This window comes from Chanos chanos, chromosome 9 (assembly GCF_902362185.1).
Source record: "Chanos chanos chromosome 9, fChaCha1.1, whole genome shotgun sequence".
Classification (NCBI taxonomy): Eukaryota; Metazoa; Chordata; class Actinopteri; order Gonorynchiformes; family Chanidae; genus Chanos; species Chanos chanos.
The window spans coordinates 19,143,120-19,166,255 of NC_044503.1; the positions used below are offsets into that span (position 1 = coordinate 19,143,120).

The 23,136-nt window shown below is 39.6% G+C and overlaps 1 protein-coding gene across 1 annotated transcript in view; it reads right to left on the reverse strand.

The window, feature by feature from the left end:
* The window catches only part of tesk1a (testis associated actin remodelling kinase 1a), a 34,370-nt gene extending 23,984 nt beyond the window's left edge, over nt 1–10,386 (reverse strand). Inside the window, exon 1 of the mRNA XM_030785014.1 lies at nt 10,207–10,386. Coding sequence (XP_030640874.1) covers nt 10,207–10,386 — 180 coding nt within the window. The remainder of the gene's footprint in view (nt 1–10,206) is intronic.
* Between the last annotated feature and the right edge of the window lie 12,750 nt (nt 10,387–23,136).

Sequence of the window (23,136 nt, forward strand, 5' to 3'; positions counted from 1 at the left end):
TACCAGTGTTAATTTCATCGACGAAAACTGTGGTGAAAAATGTTCGTCAACGAACTTTTTTCCACAACGAAAAGAGACTATAACTAAATAAAAATGCACTTTTGAAAATAAAAACTGTGATGAAATATATTACCATTTACATTGACGAATAATAACGAAATAAAAATGTCAGAGACGGATGAATGGCAACCAAGTTAACTACCATAAGCCTATATTTTTTAGTGCATGGCACACGCTCAGTTTGCAAGATATGTACAGCCATGTATTGCACGTTTGTGATTGGTTGATACATGCTGGTAATGCTGCCACGCCAGCATCCCCCCTCCTCTGGAAATCGAACGTTAAACATTGTAACTAACGTTAACTTGGCAACTCAAATCATGGATACTCTCGGAAGGAGAAAAAGAACGGATTTGTTGACTCTTTTTAGCTATAATAAAATTGAAAATAAAACGCGGTGCAAACAATGTATGCAGAAAATCGGTGGGAAAAATACCAAAAACCTCAAGAGGCATTTGAAGACGCACCACCAAGAAATATATGATAAGGTAAGTTAGACTTCTATCAAAATCAACTTATAGGCTTGACTTTGTTAGCTAAAAGCAGACGGCTATCTTTTCTTGTTCACTTGACTAACATGAATTGTGCATATCGATAGGTTAGTTATCTGGGTGCAGGGTGAATGCAAACATTACATCAAGAATGAAGTCAATGTCCCTTCTTTTATCCAGCTAGTGGGCTGCCCCTTACTTCCCTAGCGTAGACAGCATAGTTAGATACGAGCAGGGCTCACAGTGGCACCGCTGAATATCTGTGTGCTTGATGAAATCACTGTAAGGGCTACAGCCTTACTTAAGAGGAGAGTGCTGAAAAGCCACGTGCTCAATGGACTGAGAGACTATAAATGGGGCAGGCTGTGTTAAATTTGTGTTGTATTGATACTAAACAGGTGGCGTACCAACTTATAAATTGTTGTGTCTGTGATTTTGGGGAGATGCTTAGCAGATGGTCTGTTGTATTTAAAAAATTCAACTTCAGCCATGTAGCACAAACTGTAAGCACCTTATTTCTCCTTGTGATCAAAGTGTTTCTTGATCTTGTTTCTCTCTCCCTTTTGATAGACAAAGGATGTCTCTGCATTCCAAACAGCTATTCTGCGTGGTCTCCCTGCCCTCCTTGGTGACGACATTTCGGAATTCTTACGACTTTGCTTTGTAAGTGGCTATAGTTTTGCACAATTTCTGATTAAACTGATTTGTTTGAGGTTCATTCCTAGATTTTTTTTTCCTAATTTTTCAACTCTGCTGTTTGCATCTAGGACTTTGATGTAACAGAGGACTTCACTCCCGCGTCTGTGGGCATACTGACCGTCATTCCTAAAGACAGTCCAAAGACAGGACCAACCCAGTTGCATCTCGAGCCATGCTCCATCGCAATAATCTTCACAGGAGGCATCTTCCCTGACTACTTGCAAAGTTACCCAGAAGCCCTGTGTTTGTTGTTTGGCCTCATGTACACACTCCACATAGAGTATCCAGCAGGTATGAAGAACAGATTTCAGTTCTATTGAGCTAAACAAGAAAGTAGGTAAAAAGAAGGTTTCGCCTGTTTATTTTTTCTTTCTTTTTTCTCACAGCACAATGGTGTTTCATATTTGCAGTAAGTCAAGGATGGGTCAATCATTCAGTTTCATTTTTAACAGTTTTTCATTCACTGTTACAGCATTATGCTTACAGACTTTGTCAGACTGTGGTTGTTAAAGCATTCACCTTTATTGTTTTCTTACACTGAATGCGAACTGAATTTGATACAGTCAGTCCATGCACAGTATTGCTGTTGTTATGTTTTTTGAAAAATGCCAATGAATGTGCATTTGTTGGCTTTCAATGATCTGGTCTTTATTTGAGTGAAAACAGTTAAGAATTGCTGTATAGTATGCCAAGAAATAGACAGCTTGCAAAGTGTGAAGCAGCAGTATGAGACCAAGTAAAATGCAATGTGCAATATAATATTAGTTGTATTTACTTAATTTTCCTAAGGCAACAGGTGTCCTGGATTCAATTAAGTAGACAGAACTCAGACGAAAGTCATTAGTTTTAAGTAAGTAAGCCTCACTTTCTCTTGTAATTTTAACTTAACCAGCGCAAGTTAGTTCAAATGACAAAAACCAGTGACCACAACATATTTTCCATTGTTACATACTTAGAACTTGTAATAGTTGTAACTCGACAGTAGCAAGTATTCCCAACAAATATTTTTCCAATGCTGCATTACTTATCCTGAACAAGTTCATTTACTTAGTTTTCCTAAAGCAACGGGTTTCCAAACCCAAGCTTTTTTTAAGTCAACTAATCACCGGCTGTCTTACTCGGAAAAACAATAACTTCTGTACCTGCGAGATGAGGATGGTTACAAATCTACATTAAAATACCTCGTAGCATATGCTGACCCAGCAACATACAGTTGGCCTATTGTAACAATCAACTATATAAATATTGCTTATTATAAAAATTCATGGGTTCTGTTTGATTATCCTGTAAGATATTGATATGTTTCTTTTTCAATTGTGTCTAATTCGAATTGGTTAATAAGAACAAATAAAGATGAAACATTGAGGATAGCATTTTCAAATTCTATTTTTCAATATCATACAATCAAACACAAGCATACATTAAACCCTTCCTGTTCAAACACAACAAACACAGTTCATAAAGTCCAAGGCATAATGCGCCAGCTGCACTTTACAGGCAGTCTCTCCTCTCGCTCACCATGCACAAGGAAAGTCACTCAACCGAAAGAGCAATCCCAAAAACTCAGCAAAAAAGGCAAACAAAAAAGTCCATGGAAAAGAGTCCCAATAACCCAACAGAAAGAGCAAAAAATATACATATACAATCCACAATTGAAGCCGCAAAAGGATAAAAGAAACGATCTCACTGGTTCGACAGACTCATCCTCGGTTGCCTCCACGGGCTTAGTCCTGTACCTCCGGTGAGTTTTAGATACTTTTCCCAAATAGCAATTTAAAGTGCACTTTACTCTGTGTTGTTCTCCGGGTCTCCCACAGACTCCCTGAGCTCTTTACGTGGCAGCCTCTATCCAAACACTTCTGCATCTTTAACCACAAGGTTTCAAAAGTTCACGCTGACAGCCTTGACATACAGCTGACCAAAACATAAATGTAAACAAACAAACAAAACAAATGTAAATGGAAGGGAAGACAGGTACACCTTAAAACAACTACAGGGCAATACAGCTTCCAGGATGGAATTATCTTTCAGGGATTTCCTTTAATGGTGGTTAACCACGGTACTGTCAACCTGGCATATGAATAAAGTGAATCCTATGTTACTTATGTGGCAGTGCTACACTATGATAATCGCTCATTGTGAACTGTGTGACTGGTAAAACCAAACTTGTGAACCCTCAACATGGGGGTAATTTACACTCTACGTTGCATTGTCTTTCAGAAATTGTGCAAATATTGAGGCCTGAATTGCCTTGGCTACAGTAATCGCCTACTCAAATGCTTCAAATTGTGTGGCTGGGAAAACAAAAACTTGCGCCCCCTCAGTATGGGGGTAAGTTAAAATCTACATTAAGTGACCTTTCAGAATATGTACAGATATTAAGGCCTGAATCACCTTAATATCCATACATTTCTTATTATTTCACAGTCATCATAATTGCATTTTGCACTGTGAGCTAATGAATGTATATGAGCTCATACAAAGAATAAGCATAACATCAGCATCAGCATTAAACCTCACACTTTGAAAAAGTCTGAGCTTCCTTTATCACCTCATTAGACTTGCCTATTAGTTAAGCCCACCAACACCAATACTAACACACACACACACAGACACATATTACAAACCCAAAACCCCAAAATCTTACTTCCTCCCTTTCATGATCTTACACTCAGATCTCATACCTCCCACATCCGCACATATACTTCCCCATTTACTTTCATACAACCCATTATATGCAATACCTAGTCTTGTCATGTCCTGGTATGTCAGTCTGTCCGTCCATCTGCTTGGTCTTGTCTTGTCTCATCATGTCCTGTCGTGTCAGTCTGTCTACCTGCTTGGTCTTGTCATGTTTGTCCGGCCGTCCTTTTGCTTGTTGTTGTTATGTCTCGTCATGCCTCTGTCTGTAGGTCCATCTGTCTGTTCGGGAATTATCATGGTGTTAGGTCAGGTGGATGGGTGGGTGGGAGTGGAGCAGCTTCACTAAATCTGCACTTGGGAAAAATAAATGAATAAAGTTGTCCCCCGAAGAGGGGTTGGTAGTGGCGGGCCTATTAAAAAAATAAATAAATAAACGTAACATATTACATTAACATATAAACGTTATTTTAAGTCTAAAGCATGTTAAATTACAGATACAAAATAAATTCAGATTATTCAGGAAAAAGTTTTAAATGGTAAGAGTTGGCAAACTATGACAAGATGACTCAACAAAAACTGTACCTTAGTGTGGGTAATCCTTTGCAATCGATTTTAAATCGTTGTAATCCGTTGCTTGCCATCGAAATTCCCGAAATTCACTTGTCACTGGGACAAAATGCTTAAGAGCAAAAAAAGTTGCTGTCACAAACCCAAGGTGAATGAAGCAACAGCAATGTCAAAGATGCACATGTTTAAATACCCCACTCTGTGACATCATGAATGCTTCCCAAAAGTGCACATTTTCCCACGGTTTTCTTTTGCAAGTTTAACTGTCAAAACCTTTGCCACGGTACTGTGATTATGATTTGAAATTACACCCACTTTTGGAATACTTTTTCCTAGCCAGATAATTTCAACTTTGTGAGCACATGGTACCTATTGTCTGTTGGACGGTCAGTGTATACTGGTCCCTGGTTACTACAAAGGCGATTCAGGACTGAATCTCTGCACATTTTCAGCGAGGAACTAAAATTACCCCCATATTGAGGGGGCACAAGTTTTTGTTTTCCCAACAAGACATTGACTTGAGTCTCAATGTATTGAATGTGGTTTGTGGGCTTTTAAAGTTTTTTCGCCACTTTAATTCTTTTAAAAACCCTCTCTAACTTTAGGTTTTAATCGAAAATATATATATTTAACATTTCGTAAGTGTTCTCAATTTGAAGAGTAGTCCTTTTAGTTACTTTTTGTGTTTTTTGTGCCCGCAATCAGCAGCTTTGAAATCACTTTTACTCCAAAATTCATGCTAAATTTAGCCACAAATGCTAATTTCCAATTTTCTGTTATTGGTGCTAGTTTCACACTGCAACCCAGGTGCCACCCCTCACCTAAACCAAACAGAGTATTTCAAGTAGGTGGGAATGCTTCTGACACTGACAGTCTCCTGATGTGTGAAAGGGCAGCCTCAGACAAAATGCGAACCTGATTCTGGGGACATAGTCCGTAGTGCATATGTGAAAACGGCTAAACACTCGCCAAACAGTAGAACATTTCACAAATCTGAAGTAGAACTTTCAAACCATTATAATGATAAAAATTAAGTAAAATCCTTTTTCAGTCCTTTGTCCTCAACAAAATAAATGTCTAAATAAAAGTGCTGCAATGTGATACAGCACACATTTTGAAATGGCTGAGACTGCAAAGTTTAATCGTGTTTTAAAGGATAATGTCAATAAATAAAACAATAAATAGACACAGAAATCTTAATTCTGGTCAGCATGCCAAACCCTTTGTACAGACCATTTGAAACACTCGTTGTGTGTTCTCATAGGTGATGTTGTTTCAAATGATGAAACAGGTTTGTGGTGTTGCCTGTCTTTGATGGCACTTGTCTTTCTTGTCAACGATGTCTTCATCCTTTGAGCTGGTCATGGGCACTGCTTTTTCTTTGGTGTCACTCATTTCACTTATTCCACTTCAACTACAAATCTGTCAGCCACTGTATCTGTAAAGCAATACCAAGCGCTGGCCTGAATTTATACGTCTCACCATGCAACCTAATTTGCGCAATGCAGACCTCTATTCCTATGACATGATTGGGAGTTCGGGATTCATTTCTGTGCATGCTACGTAAACATGGAAATTAATTATATCAAACATTTATTATATTGCGATAATTATTGTTATCGTTTTATCGCCCAGCCCTAATTCTACCTGACCTGCTGTAATTTAAGATACTGTAACAGTGATGTCACACACCAAACAGAGGACAGCAGCCCCCGCCCACATCCAACAACTCCAACACCATCACTGGGCACTCATTTACAAGTGTTACTCCTCATTCAACTTGCTGCAAAATCAGTTCTCTGACAATAAAAGATTATGCAAAGAGGAAGGCTTGGCAATCTAAGACGAGATTTTGCTAGACTTTGCACTTTTTATCAGGATAAGTAATAAAAATCTGAAACACAAGTTTATTTGCAGTCATCAGCAGAGAAACATTTATTAGCCTTTTGTTCCACCAGTAAGCCTCACTGTGTTCAGGACCAATGCAAATCAAAGCAACATTACCCAATTAGCATTCCTGTAGCCATAAACAAATCAAAGCAACATTACTGAACAATCACTCCTGTAGCCATAACCAAATCAAAGCAACATTACTGAACAATCACTCCTGTAGCCATAAACATCAACGGGACTTCAAAATAACCACAGTCTGATTAACCAGCTGTCAGTGAAACTACACTGTTCATAACGTCAGAGCAATTGCAACCCTTTGCTGGAAAATTACAATGGAAACCGCTTATAGCGACCACGTCTGTCCAAGTGAAACTGATCACTTTAATCGGACAATCATTATAACCAATTTTTTTTCTTTTCTTTATTTCTCATGCAGATTAGCATCTAACTGACATCTGTATACTTATTACCTGAAAATAAAGTAATGCAACGGACAGCTTCGCTATTTACGGAATTTTATGGACTTTTTCAAAATACAGTCAGCCTTCAGCTCTTTCAAACGCTTTTCAAATTACAGTACTGTACAAATGAAATTACTGAACAGTGTATAATGCAAATACACCACAATTCAGTACAGTACTGTATATGAAATATAGCTTATTGTAGTTCAAATTATAAAGGATATAGCCTAAATCTTAAAAGTAATGTGCGGTTTACAAAATACAGTAATGTCAGCAGTGCAAATACAGGGTAAGCCACGGCTTGGCCTGGGTTTCAGTGCATTTCTCAAGTTTTAACAGAATTGAAAATAAACTGTAGGCTATAAATGCCAAACTGGTAGCAGAGTTTGAAATCAAACTTAGCTGTAAAATATTCTGAGGATCACCAAGTTTCGCTGCTGCATCTCGTTGGCATGTTTTTGGGAGTTAGTCATAAGCTTCGATGAGTCTACGTTTATCACTGAGAGAAAATGACTTTCTTTTTCCAGTTATGATTTCTGCGCACGCAGCATTAGCTTCAAGTGGCTAGTCAGAAGCAAACGAGTTACCGCGAGACAAAGTAGGCCTATCAAAGTAAAGTTTTAAAAAAGGGATTACTGCAGTTTTCATTTTTATCCATATGCTGTCATGTATAAAAAGACCCAAATTGAGCACTGTAAGCAGACTACTTGATTAGTATAAGCGAATTATACAGTACTGTACTTGTATAGGAATGATTCTGTCCCAAGCTTTTTGATCCACATAAGCAGTTGATCACTATAAACCGTGATCACTATAAGCTGTTTCCACTGTGTATAAACTAAGCTATGTTTAACACTTTCCAAATTCCAACGTGTGTCTCTTCCCCTCTGGCCAGAGACACCCTCGTAAGGGATGGCAGCATCCCTATGTCCAGACCAGATAGAAGTGCAACACCTTGATGTCCTCTTATTTCATACTGTTTCGGCTGTTAGTCCTCTTGTATGTAGTTTGCAAACTATTGGCTGTTATTAGTTTGTTAGTTCATCTGTTCATCTAGAGGTTTTTGCATGAACATATGAGCCTATTTTATTCAACAGTAAATTCATTCTGTAATGTTAAACTTGATTGCTATAATAAACGTTTACATTTGGATTTTTATACTCTGACTACTTGATAAATAATCTCCAAGTTACTGGATGTGGTGATCCAGGGACTTAGCTTTCTAATTGAATTCAGTGATACGGTTAAAGTTATGTTTATAGCCAAGTAATGTTAGTTTCAGTACAGATTCAGTCTGTTTACTGTGCGCCTTTAACTGTAATTTACACATATACCATATTGCCACGACATACATTATGCAACTTTATCTGAAAGATCTGTCACTACACAACATTTTGACAAACAACCAAAAAGAATTGAGAATTTGTTTTTGTGACAAAATTGATTCATTCTCAAAAGAATACTTTACATTATGTTTCTGGCATTAAAAGACACAATAAGGTTTGCATGCATGCGTGAGTGTGTGGGGGTGGGTGTAAGTGTGTGTGTGTGTGTCTGTGTATGTGTGTGTGTCTGTGTGTGTGTGTGTAGGGATTTTTCTCATATGTGTTGTTTATGTGGTGAGTGTAGTTTTCAGGACAGGGCAACAGATAAAACTATATGTGACATAAGCCCAGACCGTCTGGTGGCTATTCTGTCCGATTCCTGGACAGCTTTGATGAAATCACAAATTCACACAAAGTATTGTGGGACCATTCAGGTATCTGTTTGAATTAATATAACAGGAAAGATGATTTAAATGTTAAATATTGATTTCTTTTAAACCTCCAAAACTATTAAGGCACTGGTTAATTACAAAAGTAAAGTTGAACAGTCAGCTAGAATTCTCACAATATTACACACACACGCACGCACACACACACACAGATACACCTCCCACACCACCTGAATTTGTTGTCCACACTGCATATACCTGTTATAAATATGACTTGCAATAACACATCCACAGACGGAAATAGTCTATGCTTGACACAATGGGAGTTAAGTTGACACACTGATGTTCTTATGTAGAAAGAACTGACAGAGAAACTGTAAATAAGAAAACCATCCCACTGTATTTGACCATTAAAAATCTGCCAGGCTCTGTAGAGGAAAAGAGTACCAGCACTTGTTCAGGATGAAAAAAAAATAGTTTTTTTAAAATAGCTTGTATACAGTGGAGTCATCAAAATATTAAATAATTACTCTCTTTTTGAATTAAGGATTTACAATTCATGGTATATTCATTGATAAGCTTATACTTATTCAGTGTATCATATGGCAATGACAGTGTCCAACTGAAAACAGAAATAGCGCACATCTCCTCCTGACCAGTGATTATTTCCCCGGTACTGTTTAAAGAAACTTAAAACCACCTCTCAACCATTATATTGTTATCACTCATAATCTATGACTTCCATTTCTATTTTAAGTTCACATATTAGTCCCAAACATTCACTGAGGATCTGCTTTTATCCTACAGCTGGATTTTTACACTTTGTCCTATCTGACTTCTCATTTAAGACTAATTGCATTCCAGTTTTCTGTTCCCAAGCCTCAGTGTAGAACACATCTGCCCTATACAGAAAACACACACGTAAGATGGTCTGCCAAGTATCTGCGATAAAATGATGAGAAAAGCTGGGCTGACACAACTATGGTTCTGAATAAGTTTCAGAAAGTTAAATTCAGAAAATTAAAATACTCAAAGTGTTCATGTAAGCAGCAACAGCACCGTGCAGAATCACAGTACATACTCAGACACGAGCATGTATGTACACATAGGGAAGGACCAGTGAAACTGCAGACGACACAGTTCTGACCTGTAATCTGATTACCTTAATGAGCGAAACCAGCCTGTCCGATCACGTCCTATCCCACGCGTACGTAACACAGTAGTGCTAATACTCAGGGCTAGCAATAATACGCAGGTGCCCTACACACCTGTCAAACGTTTATGATGTGCCAGGGTGTCAGACAAATAGTGGCGTGACGAGTAGCTAATTACTGCATATATTGTGAAAAGAATTCGCAAATCTAGATAGTGCTTGCCTTTATGTCTGTATCTATAAGCAATATATGATAAAAGTAAACATGTTACGAATACATCTCTGACAACTCACTGGAGAATAACTAACCATTTATACAATAGCATCAAAAATTTATACTGTCACAATATTATCACTGCTTGCTGTAAACAATAAAAAAAATCAATTAGGTAAGCCTAATATGGTTTGTGTGTGAGACCAAGACAGCGAATGAAACAAATGCAGGCAGCAATAGATAGCCATCAAGCCTTGCCTCCGTTTAGAGTTCCGTTTAGATGTTTTAAGCTGTTTTGATGCTTGTTTTACCTTAAACACTTCAGAGAAAAAACCAGACCCAATCTTCTCGCAGAAGAAGTCATCGATCCGTGCCAGGCTGGAAACAGCGCTCCGCAGCGCCCGATACGACGAAGGCCGAATTCGGTTCGGCCCATGTATCCCATGTACCGGGGGCTCCGAAGCTTCCTGGTCAGTCTCGTCTTGATCCATCTGGGGGATTCGGGACAGGCTCACGTCTTAGTCTTAGTCTGAATGTGCATTTACTTCATGGCACAGGGAATTATAAGATGCTTCGCCGAAGGATTAATCTTTATTTGACGTTCTTCAGACTCGGCTGCTTGAAGCGATAACTGTTTTTGGAAAAAATCTGAATAACGCCATTTGTATGAGCGCATGGGTTTCAGACATATGTATCTATAGTTTTTCTCTGGTTGATCAATCGGCATGCCCAGCAGGCTATCCCATGGCTTTCTGGGCAGTCTCGCTTCATTATCATGCCCAGAGAAACGTTAAGTCGTCCTCTGCCGACAGACTTGCGCAGCCGCTCTCGTCTCAGACCCTCTCCTGCTTGGTAGGCGTTTGCCAGTAGCGTTACGCTAGCTACAATAGGTAGTTTCTGGCCACAATAAGGTTGTCGGTCGCTCAGAATTCTGGGACAAATCTCGTCAGGAAAAAAGTCCGTGTGAAGCGTTCGTCGATTATTTAGCTGGAACTCCCTCACAACTATAATTACAATGGTACGTTATGGTAACGGTAAGTATTTACTGACAAATTTCATCGACGTTTTATGGCTGTTGTATCAAGTGACAAAATATAAAAATATCGACAGTGACTGCTACATCATGAATAGTATAGAGAGTAGCCTATTTCTGCTCTATATGAGTATAATTTTCAAAAAACAATAAATAAACCAATAAACAACAAAACCATGTCATGTGCTGAAACTGTGAAATACAAACTATTAAATAACATACGTGCAAAAAAATCCTCTGTGTTAAGAATGAATTAGGCTACTTTTTCTCTTTTTCCCCTTTTTTACAATTAATACCACCAGCATAACAATTAGCTTATGTATTATATTAAATGTTAATAATGCATTAATAATTATATTAATTGCCTAAGCACAGACTTTTAATTGTGCGGCTGGGAAAACAAAATCTTGCGATATGGCGGTTAATTCTAATTAACAATAAATTACCTTTCAGGAAATGCGCAGATATTGTGGCCTGAATCGCCTTTGTAGCAACCAGAGCCTGTTATGTACCGACCCTCTAACACAGGCCCCCTGTAATCGCCCACTCACAAACTTCAAATCGAGTCAATGCGGATTACCGGTGGCATCAGAAAATCTGATTATACTAAAAAATGTGTTTTGTTAAATATCCGTTTGTAGTAGAACTTCGCCGAATATTTTTGTAGGCTTGCCTATAGCTATAATGATAACTGAAGAACACACGCAAAGCTCCATAGAACTGTTACTTTACACGATTAGAGACAACGGAAAGAATTTTTTTTCAAAGCACACAAAGAACCAGCAAATTAACAGTGATCGATAAATTGTACTTTTGCAGACCTCGCAGAGCGTTTTTAATAACGACACTATGGATTGTTTACAGAGGTGCTGGAAAATTGTTACACACCAAGCACCAGACGTCCATGGACGTTGTGTTTTGGGCTAAATCTGGTAGGCCCGTCATGGCCTTTATTCAGCCCAAAAATAGCCGTTGAAAATTGGGCTGTGTTTAGTCCGTCTGATTTGGTCCAAATTTAGCCCAAGACAGACGTCCGTTTCGGACCACATGTAGCCCTAATACAGCCATGAAAATAAGATCACATTCCAGCAAGTGGGGAATTATATTTCGATGAAAACGTGTTTTGTGTTGTGTAAACTACACCCAGATTAGTCTTTCCGAACATCTCTGAACATAATCACTGCTGTTCAAAAACTTAAGTATATCCATATAAATACACTCAAAAAATAATTTGTTGAATGAGCGTAATTTAACCATGCCACACATTTCCATCTAAACAAATCAAGTAAAAATAATCTGTCTTTATTATGTTGTATGAACACAACATACATTTGTGGATGAAATGTAATCATTTCATTTAAGTTCAATTTATTTGCCTTGCATTGAATTCAAATGTTTGTCTTTAGTAAGTCTAGTCAAATTAATTAGTACATTGTTTGTCTATTAGTAAATTGTTTGTGAGTTCTGGTGGGTAACTCAGGTTCACACTTTATATGAGTCCAGACAACAGAGCGCAAGCCTGCGTAATGCTCTCCAAACCACTTAGGACCTCCACACCTTCAGTTAGGACACCAATGTCCTCTGGGCCATCCTCAAGCTGTGCACCCTCTTTCTGTATGACATACACTCTCATCACAGTTTGCTCCATCATTCTTTATACTTCTTTATTTATACTGATTTATACCTCTGCGTAGGCTCTACGCGGAGCCTACACCATAGCCTACGCAGGTGGCCCACGCCGTTGTGAGCATTCTGCGTTGGTGTGTCTGCGTCGCTCTGTAATGAAACCTTCAAAACGCTAGTTTGCGGTGGGATTTCTATGCCACTGTGTTGATTTCCTCGTGCATTACAAACGATGGAGTAATGTTGAATAAAAAGGTGAAAATCAGTCATTGCACAGCAATATCTGTAAAATAAGTTTTGCATTAAAAAGAAGGACTAGTTTCAAAACTTTGGGGGACAAACAAACGGAGCTCTCAAAATAACGAGCGTTCAGTTCGCCATTTGCCAAAAATTTTCAATCGCGACTGAAACTGAGTGGATCATGTTGGAGTTGGAGCTAACAAATGTTGAACAACAGTTACTTTTACTAAAATCACTGCAACACAGAAAAGAGAGAAGACATCGGAGGAGCTGGTGTGTATGACCATTGAACCGACTGAGCAGAAGGAGGATGATCCCACCAAGCGGACCAATCACAGTTGTTGTGGTCTGCTTCGACGCGCGGCGCAGCGACGCGTAGTTACATTTCTAGGGCGGTGCGCGTCAGGCTACGGCGTAGATTCGACGCAAAAGTATAAATTGGGCTTAAATTATACAGTGCAACAAGAGACTGGACGCCAGACAAAATGGATTGAAATATGCATTTTGGAAAACCTCCCAATTTATTTATGGATAAATGAAATAAGTGGCATAAAAGAAAATTAAAACGCATACATTCTAAGATGTACTATAGTAATAAACATGCAAATAGCATGTCTCTATCTCTCAGATTTGCAGATAAGAAAGAACCTGGCCAAATCATAGCGTGTATGGGCTTTGAAAATATGCTGCACTTTCTAAGTAACTCACCATGTACTTCTGTACAAGTTTCTCATGGTCTTCATTCAGGTAAGTGCACAAGGACTTGAAGAGGCATGTTCATCTGGTATGTATTGTGTCATTCTAGGGAAAAATAAGAAAAAGCGAGATAAGCCTAAACGGAGCCCTACAAACAGGACCCTAAAACGATTTACAACCACCAGTCTATCAATTTATAATACACACCTTAGAGATGGCGAGCACGTGATGGCTTATTTTTCTTCCAGTCTTCCCACCTTTGAGCCCAAAGATCTCCATCAAGCGTGGTGAGTAGTAGTCAAGCTCAGCACAGTGGTACAGTGGAAATCCACATGAACTCCTTGTCGATCTGGAAAATTGTCACTTGTCACTCAGATCACATCATAACAATATACAACACTGAAGAATATTTAAAAAAAAAAAAAAAAAGATCATTGCATCTGTATCTACATATCTGTGATGAGAGAACTGAGGAGAGATACAGAAGCCATCTACTAAATATTACATTACTTATCCTTTTTTTCTGGTCAACACTTCAATATTTCATTTGTCATTATCTGTGTGTGTTCTGGAGGCATACATAAAACCTAATATTACATAGGATATGCACCTCTTTCACAGTGAACAGAGCTGGCCACCTGCTTTTGAACTCTGCAACCACTGGCTCTCCTTGAAGAACTTCTGGTCTTCTGTATGAGAAAGTTTTCTCCATTTTCTCAGTCACAACGTGCTCATTGTTTCTTTTTTAAGTATTGCAACTCTTTCATTTTCCAGACTGTCAGTGGTTGTTCCTTTTGGATGAGTTGGACAGTAATTCACTTCGGCTCTACAGTGTTTTTTAATACTTAATGCTGCTCGACGTCTGTCGACAGACCTGCTCTTCAGTGAGTTTACTGTCACCTCAGCACACCCCAGGCCTCTTAGTCTGGTTCGGAAATTAGCCTTTTCATACTTTAGGCTGATCTTCCACCCGTAACAACCGTTGAAAGAACCCTGAGCTCTCAAACATGGGTGCTTTTTCACAAGGGCTTCAGCAACATCATTGAGATCATTGTCTGTTGGGTAGGCTTTGAATTTGATCATTTCCTCTGCCAATCATTCAAGAATTGGGATTTCAGTTTTGTTGAGGGGTTCAAATGAATTCCACTTGCACTGTACTCCACACTGGCACTCTCAAGTTCAAGTTCAGCGTCATAGCTGAAATGTGGGATGATGAACACACTTGGCTAAACCAACAACCTTGTAAATGTTGATGAACCTGGAGATGAAATGGGCTCTGTGTTCTCTGTGTCAGATGAGGAAATCGGTGAACACTCTGTCGGGCCCCGCATTGCTCGAGGTTGTGGAGATATCCTTGCACTGTCTTCCTCTGTATAATTTTGCAAGTAGATCAACTTAAGTGTCCCATTGTCTTTTATTCCAGAGATCTCTGACAGATTTATGAAACCATTTCCAAAATCAGCATCTTGGTATTGAAGCCGAATATTTTGTTGCAATCCAAAGTTTTCCGTGATGGTCTGGCACAATTCCTCTACGGAGTCTGGTATCCCTCCTGGCAGAATTAACTTCCTGGCATCATCTTCACCAAGGATTATCCTCAATCTTATAGGCTGGGCCATTTTGTAGACCTGATTATTGAAAACATTTCAGAATGAAAAAAGATATATAGGCAGTAACGATAGGGCAGGCATGTGTGTTTACAAATCTTGAATGTAAACCTGTTTCATAGGCCTACCTTGTTTTTCAAGAGTATAACAGCGCTATCTGTACGACTCAGTTTAAGAGACATCATGATTTCACTTTTACTTTTACTAATTTACTTCCTAAAATTACTTTTACTGCAGGACTATCTATTTCTGGGGAAGTCACAAAGGGGGTTATGACAGAGGGCCAATATAGTGTTTAAACTAATGTAAAGGACATAGTGTATATGCTTTGTCATAATGTAAATACTGTCGACACTAAGTCGCTTGATCAAATCACAGTTTCAACTTATAAAACAGGCTACAAGTATTTACTGTTATATTGTTATCAACAGAATATGATCTTGAGATTGGACAAAATAATTTAAATATATATTATGTTTTGGGAAAACTGTGACTTGCTGTGGACAAAGAGTGAATATTGTAAATTTTTTAAACAGATTTCAACCACCCAAGTATGAAGAGTGATTGAGACTTTACTTTCACTATATGGGATGGTATGAAAAGTAATACTTACAAAAACTACTTCCGTTTTCCCTGCAAGTCAACGTGTCTCTTCAAAATAGCCAGACGCATGCCCCCGACTGAATAGGCAGCTAACGGATAGTCATCTACCAGTTCCCCATGCGAGCCACTTCTCTTACATGTGTAGGGGTTGTCAGGCCCGTAGACCATACTACCCATAATTCCCTGCTTGACCCCATGGGTAATCTGAACCCATCTTCTCAGCTTTCACTGTAACGGTATTGGATACAGCAATGGAGCCAGATACCAGATACAGTGATGACGCAATTTTCGCCATAAAATCGCGGAAAATTCCAAACTCTCTCTCTCCAGCTCTTCAATTCTCCAACTCCATAGCAGCGGCTCACTCTAGCAGCAGCTCACTAGCAGCGGGTGTCTCAAGCGGGTGTTCCTGCCTGCATACGGAGACTCCGTTACGCCCTGGCATTGGATCTCTCGGACGAGTGATCCTACTGGGATAAAGAGACACCATTTCTCTGCCGAAGAAAAGAACAAAGTAACAACGAAGCGAGATATTTGTACAGCCAAAGTTTTAATGTACTTTCTCTCGCGCAGTTGCAACTTTATCTTCAACCGGCTAATTACACTGTAACGCACACAGTATTCGACGGAAGAAAAGGCGACCGGATCCCTTTTTATTTCTTTAAACATCGACGAACTAGATCAAGAACCCCTCAAGATCATCGGACGAGCAACGGAGCCGCGAAGATCTTCAAGCGACAAGGAAAAAGAACTTCTCCCTGGACCTGCGAATCGCACTGCTCATCAGGCCACCAAAGACGCATCTTCGGTCGCCACGCAATGAGCTATTCAAAGGCTGGCATCTGGGCACATTTTAGTCTTAAGATTATATGCAGTTAACGTGAAGGAAGTTTTGTTATTTGAATTCTTTTATGATTTGAATGTACACACTGTATTTCATGCACAATGCGGTTTTTAGCTGTTCGTTATTTTCTTTTGGTTACAACTCATGAAGGATAGATCTGGCATGCATTCTTTCTCTCTCTAACTCCCTTTTTCTGATTGCACACCTCCAACATTGGGATTGCAGTGTGACTTAAGGGTTGGGTAGAGTTGCTGAGTTTAGGGCCTACTTGCTTGAGACTAGCTCACAAGTTAGAGATTCTTTGTTCCCTCACACACATGCGCTTCTCGTTGCCCATCCCCACTTGGTGCCTAGCACACACGCTCGCGCACTACATCATCATACCACACATACCTCTTGCCTGTGCGCCTGCGCACAGCCTCTCTCCCTCGCTCCTCCTTCTCTTTCAGTGCGCAGTCCTACACTGAATACTTGTACATAGCCTCATCACCATTATATTACCATTTACACTTTGATCATTCTATTTGCTGCTGATTATTAATTGTACCATATCAGTATTAGTTTGCCAAGTAGAATGATTATGTTAATAAATAGTATCTTTGAAATAAACTGTTGTCCTGTCTGTTTCTGCCGCAGTATTCACTGAATGCCAACCTCTGCCATCAAAGTACTCCCATTTACCTTCATCAACCTGGTTGTTCATGAGTGTTATGGATTTAGTAGTGTAATTGTAATACATTAGTACTGCAATACTCTCTAAGACTGTAGCACAGTGTTACAGCTAGCTTATCCCATTAATCTTAGTTGTTTAATTAATAAAATATTGAACATCCAAATTAATGGTTAATAAATTATATGAGACTGATTTTTATGAGACTGATTTATTAATCCTATTGCACATACATCTTTTGGTGCCCCTGTGTTAGGATTGCAATTGTACCTACGCATGTGACGTGTTCAACTCAAAAGCTATAAAATGCTCTCTATAGCAAGCAGACAGCTTTTTCACCATGAAATGTATCTTGCCTTGCAAAATAAAGATTTGCAAAATTTCAGAAAACTCAGGCAGACCAAATGATTGACCATGGACAACAATCATGTCTTTGCTATAGTTCATACCATGGTATGACACATTTTCTGCAATGTGGACATCGACCTCATCAGGTAATCTTTGCTTGATAGCAATTGCAGCACATCGACTGGTACTGATGACACATTTGTTACCACCAAATGAATTCTCTGGTCAGAAGAATGCAAAAGAGAGGCAATCATGAGCTGATGTTTCCGAGCAAGTGTGAGTTGTATGTTTTTAAAATAGTATGGCGCACAATCTGTTTAAAAAAGCTATGCTTTGACTCATACCTCATTGTCCACTTATGAACAAGAGGTCCAAAGAGGTGAACCATGAGAGGGTAAGGTTCTAAATAATGATGTTTTGGTAGAAGGCAGCCATTTGGAAAAAGCTCCTGGTATCTCTGGCGATGTTCACTGATTTTGCATTCAAGATATGATATGGACTCATCAGAGTGGACAGGGGCTACGACAAGCTCAACTATGTCCTTTAGATCCAAAACAACATGCTAGGCCTCTGGAACAAGGGAGTCAATAATAAGAGGCAACAATCGGAGCAGAGCCCAATTTTCATGTGCATGTCCCCCAATATTTTTCTTTCCTGAGAAAGTGTGTGGTATGATATGAGGATGGTTGGTTTTATCTCCCCATTTGTGCTCAAAAGTATGGATTGAATTGTTTAGTTTCTCCAAGCTGACGTATTTTTTGGAGATCAAAACAGCAAAACAATGGGCAAGCTCCACAGGTATTACACCCTCAAATAAATCATGTACTATATCTCGGGAATATCCTGCAGTGAAATCAAAATGAATGAGATTCTTAGTCAAAATACAGTCCTGTTTAACACCACAGCACACACTTGCCGTGATGAAGTTCCTGTGTTCTACGCTCAAAAACACCAGCAGTCAATGACTGAACTTGAGGTTTCTTTGCTACACAGAATCTAAATATGTATTCACCAGAAAAACTCTCAGCAAAACCTGCAAGCCCATGGGCTCCTCGGTTGTCAGCTACTACACAATTCACAGTGCCTTTAATAAACTCATTCAACTGAGTGATAAACACACCCTGCCGCTCCAAGATTACAAGATCTTTTAACAGTGGATCCAACACTTTTTCATATCCAAATGTCCTCACATCATCACTTTTACAAAGAACTGCTAAATAAATGGATGAGAGAGCTGAATGAGAACCTGGGGGTAAATTATCTAGGACCCAATATACACTAAAAAGCTTATGCTTTTTGCGTGAGGTTCCGAGAGGATTACAAACCTCAAAATCATCAGTGTAGCATGTAATGAAGTTTCTTAACTCCTCAACACCTAGAAAGCTATTTGTTTTATAATGTTTACCATCTCGAAAAGATCTGTACACACTCTGATCACTACACAAATCCTTTGTTTTTTCATTAGTTATTTGTTCCTCAATCACTCTATCCAGTAACTGATTGTGACTAAATAATTCCTGCAATAACTGTAATAAAGGGATGCATTGAAATGATCTCCGTTGATCAACAGATAGAAAATATCCAACGGGCTCGACAACCCTGAAATTGATCTTTTAGTACTGCTTTCTTTTAAAAGAAGTTCCAAGACGGCCACACTTTCTCAAAATTTTAGTCACAGGGTTAGAAAAACATACAGAATTAGGAACTTCTTCAATAACAGCGTGGTTGATATGGAGGTTATGGCTTTTGAAAATTTCTGTAACAGTTTGCTTTGTGACTGGAGCACAAGCAGAATTTAACAAAAAATATCATTCCTCCAACAACTCATCTACAGCGGTGACTGGAATATGAAATATATGTTCCAATTTCAACAATACACCTGCTATTTTCCATTCAGTTAGTTCTGAGAGATTTTCAACAGCAGCAACAGTGTCATCATTTCCTGATACTAACTCTGTTTCAACTTCAGCATTTGCTGGACCAGTAGAACAGCCAGTGCTTACAAATTCAGGGCTCTCAACAAATACAGCTACACCTGCTTTAAAATGGTTGGTGCTAGATTGGATCAGCTTGAGGGACGCTCCACTCTAAACTCTACGCTGTTGTGATTGGTTGTTTCATTTATAGGCAACTGATGACACTCTTGGCATTCGAAAAGGTCACACGGCAGCTGTTACGCGCGCCCTTTGATTAGAATAGATGGATAAAACTAAGTGCTACCTCTGGTAATGTTAGATCGCAGTTGAAACAATAGACTGACAGCCCAAACTGCATTGTCAAGGATGCTCTAATGATGTCCTTACAGAGTATTTCCCTAGGAAACTTTTGGCAACACTGCATGACGAATAGCCATCAGTCAGTTCAAAAACATAAACAGAATTTGACGTAAAAATACAGGTCATTTGTGGACTTGGCTACCTAAGTTGCTTGTTTAATGTTTTGTCAAACTGCTTTTTCTGCTGACGGGCAACCTAATTAAGTTTTAAAAACCTCTTAATTGTGATTTTACACCCCCGACTGAAAGCACGAATGGTTTCAGCAGGTCTATGTACCCACCTAAAAGGAAACTATAGGGCGGACTGCAGTTGAGTGTCCGACCTCTGTGGAGGATGGGGGTGAGGCACACTGCAGTTGAATGTCTATCCTCTGGAGAAGATGGGGGGGGTGCACTGTAATTGAGTGTCCGTCCTCTGGGAATAATGGGGGGGGGGGGTAGCCACTGGAGCTACAGGCCCGGCGCTTTGTGGGCTTCCCGCATGAAACTCTGACCCTCTTTGCTTCCAGATGAAGCCACATCCCATCCTCATTGCTAGTCAGAGGTGTGAGGTCTTTCAGCAGGGTGCTTAATTTTTCTGAAAGTTCCTCAAGTGTGTCTTGGTCCTCAGTGACATATATTTTGTCCATGATTTGTTTGGTGAGGTTAACACATTTCTTCCTCAGATCTGTTTTTCTTGTACGTCCGCGTGGGGGCAGTCTGATGTCACATGTGTCCCTGCAAAGAAAGCAAATGGTATCATTCTCTTATTGATTTTGCACTTTGTGATGCATACCCCCTGAAACAACTTAGATTGATTATCAGTTTAAAAGTAACATTAAAGCTCTCCATATTATTGTCCTGCTTGGCTACACCGTATTTTTGGGTTTTCTCAAATTTAACAGACCTAGCTAGCTAACTAACCAGTTGTAGGTCTTGTCCCATTTAACGGGAGCTGCTGTCAATAACCCAGTCTCTCCTTAGTGACAGTAGGTAGACATAGTATATCAGCACAATTAAGGTGAACAGGTGTGCGTCGCGTAATAGCTGCTTCTGGGATCATGTATACACTGATAATAAATAACACCACTTGACCTTGTGACAAGCGAATTTATCAATTTGTTTCTCATCACATTTTCATTAATCAACTTACTCCATGATTCACCCACAACAGTTACGTTAGTTACCTCACGTTTAGCCAATTCTCCTCAGAAACCCTTTGGTTGGCTTTGCTTTCTAGCTAGCAATCATTTGTTCACTGTTAATTTCTTTACCTTTGTCATTGTAATTACGGCCCACAGAAAAAATAATAAACTTTGTCGGCAACTCTTCCTCCACTTCCTTAATAAAAGAGTGCAGATTGACACAGTTGTTAAATTGTGCCATGTTTGACGTTTGTGTTGAGAGAGTCGAGTATTTTAAAATCTCTGTCAGACACAGACAGACAGATACAGCGCGAATATCAGCTGTGATACAGAGACAGCTGGACCAACAGCAGTTGCCTAACAACGTAACAACAATCAGAGCAGAGCGTCCCTCCAGCCAATCCAATCTAGCCCCAACTCTTTAAAATCTTTCAGTGAATGTAAACAATACTTCCTGTTTTTATGTGAATGAAATGTACTGAAAACTCGTTTCACTAATGTGTTCCAATATGAACGAAAAAATCTTTGTCTGTTGTGAGGTCACTGCATTCACATAACTCACATCTAAAGGTAACTGAACTGGTAGCTGGCTGTACCTGACTGGTATGAGATGAATGAGATTTATATACGTGGGTTTTAAGTCCACTCCACATCTTAAATGTGCAGGGGCAATTTAAGTATATACAAAGATAATGTTGGCAGCTTCCATGATGATGATGTAGTTTGTAATGTTTAAGTAAAGCATACCTACAACTCTCCTTGGAGTCAAAACTCTGCACGGCCACATACATGTCACTGAAAGAAAAATAAAACACAGTAGTCAAAGATAGTTAGTTATTAGTGCACTACAGTTAACAGTGCATTTCTGCTAAAATATTGAGACATAATTGTCTGTATGTAAATGTGTTTATAAACATTTACCATGTAAGGCACAGAAGTGTGTATGAATAGGGAAAAGGGACAGCTTTATTTTGTGATTTAGTTCTGACAAAGAAAAAAGGAAAATGTAAATTAGTTCTATTAAACAGATGATTCCTGTGAAAACATAAATAAACAAAAATCTGCCAGTAATTATAACCTTGATATATTAATCATCCCACGTAATCGTGTTTACAGGTTGAGTATCCCTCATCCGAAATGCCTGGGACCAGAAGTGTTTCGGATTTTGGAATATTTGCAAATACATACTGAGATCAGGGTTTCCGTTAGCCAGTAATTAGGTTACCGGGTTTTGTTTAAAAACAAAACAAACAAACAAAAAACCCTGATAAATTATCCTCTCGGTCAAAATGTCCAGTAATAATATGCATACAAAACCATGCTATAGCGAAGGCTATCCAACAGGACATTTGTGTTTCGACAGTCGGCAGCAGGGGACTGTCAGATTGGTTACAGAGGTTTCGTAATAGCCTACATTTTAGCAGCTAATGCCTGTGGAGTGGCAGATGGAGGTGGTGGTTCCCTTTTTTTTAAAAAGGGGACTGGAAAGTGTGCTCCAATTATCAGTGTATCACACTGTTCAGCCTCCCTGGGAAAGCTTACTCCAGGGTGCCGGAAAGGAGACTCCGGCCGATTGTCAAACCTCGGATCCAGGAGGAACAATGTGGATTTCACCCTGGCCATGGAACAGTGGACCAGCTCTTCAACCCTTGCAGGGACTGGGGGATCATTGGAGTTTGCCAATCCAGTCTTCATGTGTTTTCTGGATCTGGAGAAGGCTTATGACTGTGTTCCCTGAGGTGCACTGTGGGAGGTGCTGCAGGAGTATGGGGTGCCAGGGTTGCTGCTGCGAGCCATTCGGTCTCTGTATAACCCGCAGTAAGAGCTGTGTCCACATTCTTGGCGAGTCAAGTTCGTTCCCAGTTGGTGCTGGACTCTGCCAGGGCTGTACTTTGTCTCCAGTTCTGTTTGTGATTTTCATGGACAGGATTTCAACTCTGCTTTTTGCAGATGAGGTGGTCCTGTTGGCCTCATCAAGCTGTGACCTCCAGCAGATATTGGGGCGGTTTGCAGCCTAGTGTGAAGCGGTCAGGATGAGGATCAGCACCTCCAAGTCCAAGGCCCTGGTTCTAGGCCAGAAAAAGGTGGCTTGCCCCCTCCGAGTTGGGAGTGAGTTACTGCCTCAAGTGGAGGAGTTCAAGTATCTCAGGGTCTTGTTCATGAGTGAGGGTAAAATTG